We start from the raw sequence: 12,660 nt of genomic DNA, 5'->3' as shown, positions 1-12,660 counted from the left end.
GCTAGCTTTTATAAGCCAGGATGGGCAAGGATCAAGGAGACAGGTGGTTGGTTTCACTCGTCCAAGCAGCCTGTCCATATATCATTTACTGATTCTTTAAAGACTTTCAACTCCTGACAGACCACTTTTTACAATTCTTGTTGTGAAATAAATCTTTTTCAAAGTGCCAGTTTTTAAAAAAGGGGGGATGGCTATATTAAATAAAGGCACACTGCATCAGTTCTGGGGCTGAGTTATATAGCCAAGAGACAATATTTCTGGGAAGGTGGGACAATATTTTAAGCCAAGCCTAAGAACTAGAGCCTAGGGCTTGCCGATCAGAAGGTTGGCGGTTCAAATCCCTGCAACGGGGTGAGCTCCCGTTTCTTGGGTCCTTGCTCCTGCCAACCTAGCAGTTCGAAAGCACGAAGTCCAAGTAGATAAATAGGTACCGCTCCGGCAGGAACGTAAACGGCGTTTCCGTGCGCTGCTCTGGTTCTCCAGAAGCGGCTTAGTCATGCTGGCCACATGACCCGGAAGCTGTACATTGGCTCCCTCGGACAATAAAGTGAGATTACCGCTGCAACCCCAGAGTTGTCCACAACTGGACCTAATGGTCAGGGGTCCCTTTACCTTTAAGAACTACACATGCTACCACAAGCATGTGTAGTTCTTAGGCTTGGTTCCCCAGTATTGACCTCAAATCAGGGGAAAAGGTGCAGGGTCTGCCTCAGTGGTCATAACTGTACGAGGAGTAATATGATATACTACTCTGGAAGGGTATGCATGGCTAATGGGGAAAAAAGTTATATTTGGTCAGTCTTGCTTAGTATGTGTTTCTGCTCTATCTAATATAGAAATTTGGTGCATGCTTTGAAAGATGGCCTCATCATCATTCATCAAAAATCTCTTTCAGTTTATGATTGATATTTGAACTCAATATACAGGTATGAGGAAGCATACCTTATTAGAGAGAAGCTCATGCTGCTGATGGATTTTCAGATCATGCATAATGCGCTAGTATCTAGTAATAATACTAATATTGCATTACAAGGAGATGGTTCTTTTCATCTGATATATTCTCTGTCATTACCTGTTCTCGTCAAACCTTGCACACTTCCATGCAAGCGGGCTCTGCCAGTGATTTAGCAACATACTCAACATTGACAAATATCATTGCCCTGAGTTCCTTCATAAATTTGCACGGTGGAAAGTACCTCATAATTGGTGTTACACAGATAATTGAAGTCAAAATTTAGATAAGTTCTGAAACCATAATTGCTCACAGTGATAAAAACTAGTTCCTCAACATCAATTGAGGACATTTATTTCCTCCTCATTGGCATATGTGCCACACCAATCCTTTGGTTAGTGCTTTGACTCCATTGGTTCTTCGTGATTTGCTTTGTTTCTAGGGATATATATTTGGAATGATGCAAGTGTTGAAAAGAATTTTGGGGGGGGGGAACCTTTGATATGTCTTGCTTTTTTCAAATTCCACATGTGTTCTAGGATAGTATATGGTGGATTACTTTTTATAAAATTACCAAATTGCACATATTCTCTCCCCACTATGTACACATACAAAAAGAAAAAGAATGGAGCTATATTCTGGAGCACCTTATGAGGGAAATGTGTGAGTGCTGCCGACAGTACATGTACCCCTGTTTTCATTGGATCCATCTTTCAATTTGGTGATTGCTAACAAGATTTATAATGTTATATATATGGGGAGAGGTGATAGAGGGTTACTCAGAGTGCCACATTGTGGGGATATTTTCATATCTGGGGCTCAGATACAATCCACAATAGCCGGTATCAATTTTTGTTTTTTTAAATACCTATAATTCTGTGTACAGTTCATTTCTTTGGTCAATAAGCACCAAAGACAAGAAAATATTAAAACAACATGACACAAAGCAGAGTGCAAGATGGCAAATACTGCAGTTCCAAATCTCTGTGAATTCCTTGCTAAGTTCCCGCTACTGAATTTCTAATTTTATCAAATGTATTAATAGTCAGAAAATTAGTCTTACCATTACCTCTAGCTAATATATTAAATAATTATCAAAGTATGCTATTCTGTATACTAAGCTACACTGGAATGAGAGACTTCAGCAGTTTCCTCTTTGTTTTTTATAGCTTGCACATGCAGTGGACATGCAAATATTTGTCACATGCAAACAGGAAAATGTTTCTGCACAACTAAAGGGATCAAAGGAGATCAATGTCAACTGTGAGTACAAGTAATCAAACTCTCAGTCATTTAAATGTATATTTAAAATTCACTTGTCAGCAATTTTTTGGTGGGACGTTGATCCATAAAGAGATTTCACTATTTTTTTTCAGCCCTTCCGATAACTGTTTTTGTTTTAGAGAAATAATGTTCCCTTTTTAAAAAGAACATTGCAAATAGTAATGAGCTATTTCAAGTATTAGATATATGTAAAATAATCCACTTGGAAAAGTTGGCTGTAGACTGCATTTTATTTGGATGTGGAATCCAAATCAATTGTTCCATTATATAAATTATTCTCTATAAAACATTCAGATATTTTATTTTGGGAACAGGTTGGTAATTCTTCAGATCCCCCCCCCCCCATAATAAGATACTGAAATGAGTTTGCTGTCTTTTGCTAGTAAATGAAATCAGTAAATGAAATCATTGTTACCAGGTGCTTATATCTGAAGTGCTTTATTTCTTAATGCCATACTGTAAAAGCTCAAATAAATCCAATAATGCACAACACTTTGCACTGAATCTCATAATTTTGTTACTTCATTAAGCAAGAGAGATGTAACTAATGGTCTTTGAAACTTCCGTATTACATTGGGGCTTCTTCAAAGACTTATTGAAATACATAATTCCTGTGTTACTTATCAATAGGAAAAACAAAATCGAAAATTCTTTCTAGTAGCACCTTAGAGACCAACTGAGTTTGTTCCTGGTATGAGCTTTCGTGTGCATGCACACTTCTTCAGATACACTGAAACAGAAGTCACCAGATCCTTAAATATAGTGGGGGAGTGGGGAGGGGTATTACTCAGAAGGGTGGTGGGAATGGGTGATAGGCTGATAAGTGTGGAAAACCTGTTGACGACTCTAAACGGCTGCAGTTAGTCTTGCAGGGAAATGCAAGGGGTGAGATGGCTAAAGATGGCTTTGTTATGTATAATGAGATAAGAATCCAATGTCTTTGTTCAAACCAGGTTTCTCCATGGTTTTAAGTTTGGTGATTAGTTGCAATTCAGCCACTTCTCTTTCCAGTCTATTTCTGAAATTTCTTTGTATTAAGACAGCTACTTTGAGATCTTTTATAGAATGTCCTGGGAGATTGAAGTGTTCTCCTACTGGTTTCTCTGTCTTGTGATTCCTGATATCAGATTTATGTCCATTTATCCTTTGGCGTAGGGTTTGGCCTGTTTGTCCAATATAGAGAGCTGAAGGGCACTGTTGGCATTTGATTGCATACACAATGTTGGAAGATGAGCAATTAAATAGTCCTGAGATGGTGTGTTTGATGTTGTTGGGACCAGTAATGGTGTTATCCGGGTTTATGTGGCAGCAAAGTTGGCATCTGGGTTTATTGCAGGCTCTGGTACCAGTGTCCATGTTGAGTCCTGTTTTTGTATTATTGTGGGTGAGGAGCTGTTTGAGATTGGGTGGCTGTTTGTATGCGATGAAGGGTCTTCCTCCCAGAGCTTGAGAAAGAGAACTGTCATTGTCTAGGAGAGGTTGTAGATCTCTGATGATGCGTTGTACTGTTTTAACTTGGGAGCTGTATGTGATGACTAGTGGTGTTCTGTTATTTTCTTTTTTGGGTCTGTCTTGCAGCAAGTTCTCTCTGGGTATCAGTCTGGCTCTGTCGATCTGTTGTTTAACTTCATCAGGTGGATATTTTAGTTCTAAAAAGGTTTGCTGTAGATCTCTTAGGTGAGAGTCTCTGTCTGTAGAGTTGGAACAGATGCGGCTGTAACGTAGGGCCTGGCTATATACAATGGATTGTTTGGTATGTTTGGGATGGTAGCTAGAAGCATGTAGATATGTTTGTCGGTCAGTTGGTTTACGGTATAAGGTGGTGTCTATGTGTCCATCCTGTATTTTTATAGTAGTGTCCAAAAAGTGTATTTCTTCCATAGATTGGTTCATAGTTAGGTTGATGGTGGGGTGAAAGTCATTGAATGTCTTGTGGAAGGTGTCCAGGGTCTGTTGACCATGTGTCCAGATAATAAAAATATCATCAATGTAACGCAGGTACAAGAGAGGTTTGAGTGGGTAGGAGTTTAGGAAACGTTGTTCTAAATCTGCCATGAAGATGTTGGCATACTGTGGGGCCATGCGGGTGCCCATTGCTGTGCCGTTGATCTGAAGGAACAGGTCCTCACCAAATTTGAAGTTGTTGTGGGTAAGGACAAAATGACAGAGTTTCGTAGCAAAGTCTGCTGTGGTTTTATCTGAAATGGTGTTCCTTATAGCTTGTAAACCATCGTTGTGTGGGATGTTGGTATACAGAGATTCCACATCCATAGTGACTAGAATAGTATTGTTAGGAAGGTTATTCAAAGATTGTATTTTTCTCAGAAAATCTGTGGTGTCACGTACGTAGCTGGGAGCACTGATGGCATATGGTTTCAGAACAGAGTCCATATAACCGGAAACCCCCACTGTAATGGTGCCAATACCTGAGATGATGGGGCGTCCTGGATTTCCTGGTTTGTGTATTTTGGGTAGAAGATAGAAAGTTCCTGGTCGAGGTTCTGCTTTTCCTTATCAATAGGAAAAGTTCTATATGCTATTTATTAATAATTTAGGAGAAGCTAACTGTTGCTACAATTGGAATTTGTAATTGGGATTCCTATGGTTTTCTCAGCCCCTTTCTTCATCAATATTTTTTTGCAGCCTATACATGCTTAAGACAGCTTGCAATAGCTAAGACATGATGTGTGTGGGGAAATGTGCACAGAGCAACCCAACTGAACTCCCCTGTTGCTCATTGTCTGGTGGTGATGATGTCTCATAATGCAATGGCTTCATTAGAACATTGAAAGGTTTGGGGGGTATCTAGAAATGTTACTTCTTTGTCATGACTGGAATGCATATGTAGCTAGCCTACATGAAGGTAGTTGTAACCCTGGCTTGCTGTGTTAATTACTCAGTTTGGGGTGGTGGTACAAAATGCAGGGTTCACAGCACCAAATGAGCACCAAACTTTGGCATCATTTTGGAGGGGATCAAATTTTGGGGGGGTTACACATTAATGAAGCTGGATCATATACACCTCCAGTACTAAATTACTCTTGGGTTAAGGTGTTCCTTAGATGTACAGCACCATCAAGAGACGAAGTAGTTTTATTAATCCTAACATTTTAGTAAGGTCATCAGGATTGATGCAAAACACACCTCCTGTAGGCTTTTGTGCCTGGAATGTTACAAGGGCAGTGCCAAATATCTAATGTGGACATAGCAGTAAGAAGCTGCTTAGTACATTTTTTATGGGCTGGTTGCAGGTCAAGCCCAATACAGAGGGGAGTTTGGCTCACCTTGTAATACGCTTAGCCCTTCTGAACTTGAGTACTAAAGTCCCAACAGTCCTGTTCTGCAGCTACAGCCATCGTGTCCAAGTTGGAAGAGCTCATCCTACTTAATTTGTCCCATACAGCTGTTAGAAGCAATTTTTTCATCTGTGCAAGACACACTTGTATAAAATTAATCAGGAGAGCTGCATTATTGTTCTCTGTTCAGAAAAATTTACTTGTTTTTTTAACAGCAGCTGGAGACTACAACTATTTCTTTTAATTAGAATTTTAATTAACACTACTTAGGAAATACGGTGGTAAGGTTTAGTGTTTGTTACAGAGCTTGATCCTTTCTTTGTGCTCTTCCTCTCTCTTCTCCCCCATACTGCCCCAATATCCACCTGTACTATCACAGTCAAGAATGCTTCCAAGCAAGTGCACATATGATTGCAACCTTAATTTGTTAAAATCAGGGCAGTCAATAGATTAAACTATGTATGTTATGTGTTGATAATTCAAATGAGAATATTAATGTGTGTGTATTTTTTCTAAAGGCACATCACATACAAAATGATGTTCAAAATTATGAAAGCACTAGCAGTCATTTTCAATGTTAGTTAATGTTATATTTGTTATGTTCTGCACTACTGCTGTTTGGACCATGAACTATATACAATACATGCTCAAATACTGGTAAACTGTAACTAAGAATATAAATTGTTTCCCAGTTGTTGGGCAGGACATTGTGCAATCTCAGCAGCAAGCCTATAAATCTGTGATTACTAAAGTAAGGATTTCCATGAAAATTTCAAACTTTAGCTGTTCACTGTGTAAGTTAGATTTATATTCCTGTCAAGAATTGTATTGATTACAAAGTCATAGCTGCAGGGCAGAACATTGCTCCTCCCACCCCTCCCTCTCTAACTGTTCACAGTGTGCAGTGAATATTGTGCCCTATGAAGAGATACTTTTTAAAAATCAGAGAGGCTGTATGAAACAAATTATTTTAAACTGGAAGAGGCTGCAGAAGTCTAGAGGGAGAAAAATATGCTCATCCCTTTCAAGATTTGAATGCATTCCTTTCAGATGTGACTGGTTTTTCATTTCTAGTTTTAAAAAAAGAAATAAAATTAAGAGTTAAGAGTAATAATGTTAAATAATGTTTTTAATTACTGTACTGTGATTTGTCATATAAGAGCTGTCTAAATTACCGGTAACAAGGCATATTGCTTAATCCTATTGGATTTCTGAGCTCATCTGCTAGTACACAGTATCCTTTGACACCAATGACACTATTGCCTGAACATGACAAATGCCCTATGGATGATGCTGAACACTGCTTCTGCCTTGTGACATTCCAACCGTGTCTTATGCTAACCATAGCTAAGAAGCTGTGCTGTGGTTTGAGCTCTGAGATACTTAACAAGCAAACCTTGATTTATAGGACTTGTCTACTTTTGTTTCACATCTGCTCAGCATTCATGTGTTCATGCCTGTCCCCACAGCACTCAGCGTGTGGATCTTGTGTGGGCTGTCAATGATCTGTCAAACTGTGGTATCAGATCCTGGTTCTCATTGTCGCAAACAATTATCTTCTCTGGACAGGCTCAGGTTTAGACATTAAAACAAATCATGGTTAAGCAAAATGCAGCCTCCATGTGGGAGTTACAACATTTCTGAACAATTTAACATGATTCGGGTTGATCATGTGAAGTCGCTAGCCCTATTCAAGCATGCTGCTCACATATACAGCTTACACATGAACAAAACATGTTGGAATACTGGAGACCTAGAAGGAGCAGCAAAGGAGCTGCCTGCACAGCTCTCCTGCATTTGCTGCCTGAAGTCATCACCTCACTTGACCTAATAGTAGTATAAGTGTTATTCTGCAAAAAAAGGCAAGGGAGATAGAAATGGGAAAGTGTTTTGAAATAAAAGCAAGTGGCATATAGAGGGATTGAAGAATGGTAAAGGCAGGCCAATTAGAGCAAGTGAGGTGTAGGACCATGCTAAATGTTTTGCTGTGGATATTTGGTGCAAAAAGTAGCACATCTGGGGGTACAAAATGTCCCCAGAAGCTTACATCATTTTTGTTTAAGGTGGTTCTCAGTGTCTTTCTCTGCTCCTATGCCCAATTTGTAATTGTTTGCTGTAGAGCATTTGTCAGCCAGGATTGTTACAGTTTCCTTGTGGCTTACTATAGTAAGGTATCCCCAGTTGCTTTAAGAAAGGGGAAATGTTCCTGTGCACACACTCTGCAGAAAGCACAAGCATTTTTGCAAATATGTAAATTGCTGAAAATGGTTTGGTTTGGGAGTGTGTGCAAACCATGCTCAGTCAGAGTGGTCCCATGTTTTGGCTGAGTCCCAATGGATGTGAAAGAGATGACAGGATCAGTGGGGAAGAGGGGAATTTGGATGAGTTAGAAAGTAAATAGGGAACTAGGAAGATGTGAAGTGCATTTTATGCAGAAGGAAGAGATTGGATATTTATCTATTTATCTTTATCTATATTCCACATTTCTCAACAGGGCACTCAGAGCTTAAGGTGCCAGAAAGTGCTATGTTGAATTTCTTACGTTGGTTCTACATTGTCCTGTGACTTCCTTATCAACTTGTTCTTTATGCATTCTCATGGTCTATGCAGCATACATTGTAGGATGCTCAATATAACTACAGCAAAAAGAAGAAAACAAAATGCACTTTATTTCAGAATTTATAAACTGTTCTACACAAAACAATACTAAAGTGGTGTGCAAAATAGAACATAAAATGCAATACAAATAAGAAAACAATGCTAAAAACATGAAACCAACAAAAATTAAAAACTACAAAAATAAAATGAACTAATTCATGAATTAGAAAAAAAGGAAAGTTTTCAACTAATGTCAAAAACAACAGTATTGGGACTTCCATGCAAATGGTATTATAAAATCCATAAACAATCAGAAATACTTTAAAACACAGACTATTTTGTGTAAGTGCAGACATGGCTTAGCCATGGAAAATTGTAGGTTTCTTTTTCTATGGGCACTTTTGCTGAATGTGGATGATGTAGATCGATGGGATCAGAGGTAAATGAAGCCTGTTATAAGGTTTTCACTGCTTGTGTGCTCCAGTGCATAGTGGTATGTCATTTATTTATTTATTATTATTTTTTGGTTCCCAATGAAATACTGGATCAATAACACGTTTCCTAATAGCTGTTTCTCTTTAAATAAGGACAGAAAACATACTCTCTTATTTTTTTAAAAGAGTCTGTCATTTGGCTTGGATTTGTTGTTTTTATCTGTTCCTGTGAAAAAATGTGATTCAGTGAACTGTGGACTGTATTTAAAACTTTTCTGACATTATAGTTACCCTGTTATTTCATAGTTAATCAATATGTTGTATAAATAGGTTTTCAATAAGGCCATTTGTTGAGCTGGCAGATTGTTCTAAATTAAGGGGGGAATGTCTTCTTAGAAAACTATTTTTCTAACAATTGGAAGTAGTTAGAAAAAATGAAATATTACTGTAAACATAATTTGATTGAAGTAATCTATAGTGGTGACATGAAAAGTTAGACCTCTGCCAAGTGCCTATATAAACTACAAATATGCCTCGTGGGTTAGTAGCCCCAGTAGGAAATTATAAAATTCTAGAGCAAAGCTTCCACTTGTTTGGGTATGAGTAGGCAATGTAAAGGGTCTGATGTAAATCTGTACCTGAAACTATGGAGAGGCAGTGTTAGGCAAGATGGACCCAGCGGTCTAGTCTAACTTGGTATAAGGCAGGAATAGCAGGTCAGAGTGCAGGGCCTTGAACCCATATATATGAAGTAGTGCCCTGGGCAGATGCCCTAGACTCTGAGCTTTCTTTCTTTCTTTGGAACATAACTAAGTTTGGTCCATTAATTTCTGTGGGTTTACTCTGGGTAAAGTTTAGTTGAATACAATCCTTTTTATTTTAAAATGCAGCTATATTAAGTCAGATATTTAAAAAATACAAAACTAGAGGAATGTCTATTATTTTGCTCTCTAATTATTGGGAAGCAGGTAAATTATCCTGCTTGTGATTTTAAAATTGCTTGGAAAACTGATTTTAATAATTGCTTGTATGTTCTGGCACATGCACACACACAAACAGAAGGACAGCTGGTATTCCTTCTCTCAAGTCTGTTCTATCATTTTTCCTAGGCACCCCCAGCCAAGGGCTTAATTCTGTATTGACAAACACACAAACACATGAACTGCCATGGTGCCCTAGATACATATGTACACACACTTATAGCCTCTAGGCAGCTGTCCTCTGGTCTGTCCCCTGAGGAGCAGTTGCCTCCTAACCATTTTATGTACCGTCATTTGACAAGGTGTGTGTGTGGAGCTTGAGGCTTCTCCTACATGGAAGCCATTGCCCCTCCTGGTTCTAGGATTCAGTGGGGTAGGGAAGGGCAGGGAAGGGAAGGGAAGGAATTAAACTGGTGTGTCCCTCACCTGTACATCCTTTTCCTATGACACATCCTACACATTCATCTCTGACTCAGATGGCTCTGACCATTCCACACAAACACACACACAACCGCTTCTGCCTTACGGGTGGCACCAAACCATATAAATCACTGACCTTCTCTCCGAGGTCAATCCCCTGGCCTCTTGCCTCTGATAGACACTGGTCAGAGTCCTTCCAGTACCTGACATTCGTATTCGGAAAGTGGAACAAAAGGAACTAATAAAGAAACACTAAGTTGGATTGGTATTGGTGAAAGGATGTGTTTATTAGCAAGTTCTTGGAGTAGCTTTCTTTTTATGGCCTCTAATGGATGCAGTGTGCATCAACCTACGGCTATTTTCATTACCCGTTTTTTCCTCTCTTTTAGGCTGTAGTGTGAAGTGTGAATAAAGAATGTTATAGCTATAGTGTTCATCTTTCTGCTTGAAGACAGAGTAGCCTTTTATGTTACATTTCCATCTTGTTGCCAGCTATCATTAATGCCACTTGCTCTGGTGCTCTTCAAATGTATAAGAAAGCCATTACATAACGGGCCTGTAGTAATTAGGCAGTGATAAGGAAAGGGTTTCACTTTTTGACAAATACAAAATGGGCAAAAACAAACCTTTCTTTGTTATGTTTTTCTGATTTCCTTTAGTTTTGCACTTGTGTGCTGATATTTATTTGAGAAATTCTTAATTGGTACTAAAATCCATTCATTCTGACATAGATACGATTTGTTTTGACCTTACTGCCTTTTTTTAATTGCCTACAAAGATGCCAGTTGCAGCCTACTCCTTCCATATATCTCAAAATGATTAGGCTGACATTAATAAACTTAGCATAGTGTAAATTGGACTTCCACTATTCAGATGATGAAAAAGAAAAGACAGAACTTTAACCCCAGGATCATTAAGCAAGGTTATAGAGATATGAGAATAGAATTCAACTCTTCACAATAAAAAAATAATGGTATAAAATGACTTCATTTTAAGTACTATGCTCTGATGGTTGTTATTCTCAAGGTTTGATATAAAAATGTATAAAATATCATTGGAATGAAACTCAGTTACAAGCCTCCATGTTCAGGCATTGTTCCAGACACCATTTCCTTTGCATATAGGTGGGAGGGGGAACTGTCACTTGCAAGCACAAAAACCTGGATTTCCACTGGGTTTTCCCACTGAAAAGAGAAAATATATCCTGCGACTGAGAGGTACAAGAACTCTGGGTGCATGAATCTGATTATTATTATTATTATTATTATTATTATTATTATTATTATTATTATTTTGCCAACACAAGCATCTAACCAAAATCAGTAAGCCCAATGAGACAAAAACTTTATTCTGTCTGGCACTGTCCTTACCTGTAACCTTATCAACATTCATATGCATCTTTAACATTAAGTTGTTCCACTTCTATACTGCATGTGGGATACTCAGGTGTGGAATGGATTCCAGACGTGTTGCCCTACTTGTCAATTCTTGTGGGAAATATTTATTTTCCTATCACCAGTTGCTTAGCATGCAACTTTTTGTGTTGCAGTAGCCTCTTAGCCTGAAACTAATTACCTTAGAGGGCAGGTGCTCAACCCCTGCAAACCTCAGAGCTATCCCAAGTGTTCCAATAACTTCCTTATGTGTAAGGGTTGTGTGGTCTTGGCTACATGTTTAAGAGCAAGCGAAGACGTGAATTAGAAAGAGAGGAAATTATCATTGGGAACATTCTGTGAACATTCTGTGACTGGTCTACTTGTGTGAGCAGCATAGCATCAGTGCTACCAACTCAGACAAGATCATGACACCATTTACATGTGGAGAAAACAGCTACAAATGCTTGTAGCCATTCATTGAGAGGGTGGACTCAGGCAATGATAATTCATATGCTTTGTCTGTATGTTGTTCTATGTTCAATCCTTGTTATGTCTAGATGTGGCAGGGAAAGATTGCTGTATACAATCATGGATACCCACTTCCAGTTAGTGAAGACAATACTGCTAGCTAGAGTTCGTAGTATGACTCAAGTATAAGGAAGCTTCCTATTAATACCATGTGAGTAGGACGCGGGTGGGCAGGGATGCGGGTGACATGGTGGGTTAAACCACAGAGCCTAGGGCGTGCTGATCAGAAGGTCAGCGGTTTGAATCCCCATGACGGGGTGAGCTCCCGTTGCTTGGTCCCAGCTCCTGCCCACCTAGCAGTTCGAAAGCATGTCAAAGTGCAAGTAGATAAATAGGTACCGCTCTGTTGGGAAGGTAAACGGCATTTCTGTGCGCTGCTCTGGTTCAGCAGAAGCGGCTTAGTCATGCTGGCCACATGACCCGGAAGCTGTACGCCGGCTCCCTTGGCCAATAAAGCGAGATGAGCGCCACAACCCCAGAGTCGTCCGCAACTGGACCTAATGGTCAGGGGTCCCTTTACCTTTACCTTAGGATGTTTTCCACAAGTTAAATGTCAGTGTATTGTCAAAAGCAATTCTATAGTAATAAATAGATTAATTGGTGTTAGTTCCTCTGTTTCTAGGAAGCAGTGTCTGAGACTACATTCAGTAAAGTATAAAGTATGGTGTATTTGCCCCCCCCCCCGAACTCAGGGAATGTGATAGAAACTCTCCCAAGCTCTTCAGCTCTCAGAATGGGAAAACATAAACAGCAGTATCCTGTTTGGTGTGGGTGTGCAGGAGATGAGGTTGA

At 39.2% G+C, this 12,660-nt stretch overlaps 1 protein-coding gene across 3 annotated transcripts in view; it reads left to right on the top strand.

The window, feature by feature from the left end:
- Positions 1 to 12,660, top strand: part of ATRNL1 (attractin like 1) — a 505,113-nt gene that overhangs the window by 156,005 nt on the left and 336,448 nt on the right. For all 3 annotated transcript variants that reach the window (XM_033149571.1, XM_033149570.1, XM_033149569.1), the window contains one exon: positions 2,122 to 2,215. In XM_033149571.1, the coding sequence (XP_033005462.1) occupies positions 2,122 to 2,215 (94 nt within the window). The remainder of the gene's footprint in view (positions 1 to 2,121; positions 2,216 to 12,660) is intronic.

The sequence above is a fragment of the Lacerta agilis genome, chromosome 5 (assembly GCF_009819535.1).
Source record: "Lacerta agilis isolate rLacAgi1 chromosome 5, rLacAgi1.pri, whole genome shotgun sequence".
NCBI classification, from domain to species: Eukaryota; Metazoa; Chordata; class Lepidosauria; order Squamata; family Lacertidae; genus Lacerta; species Lacerta agilis.
The sequence above is the reverse complement of the archived record's forward strand: the minus strand, read 5'-3'. Positions and strand labels throughout refer to the sequence as shown.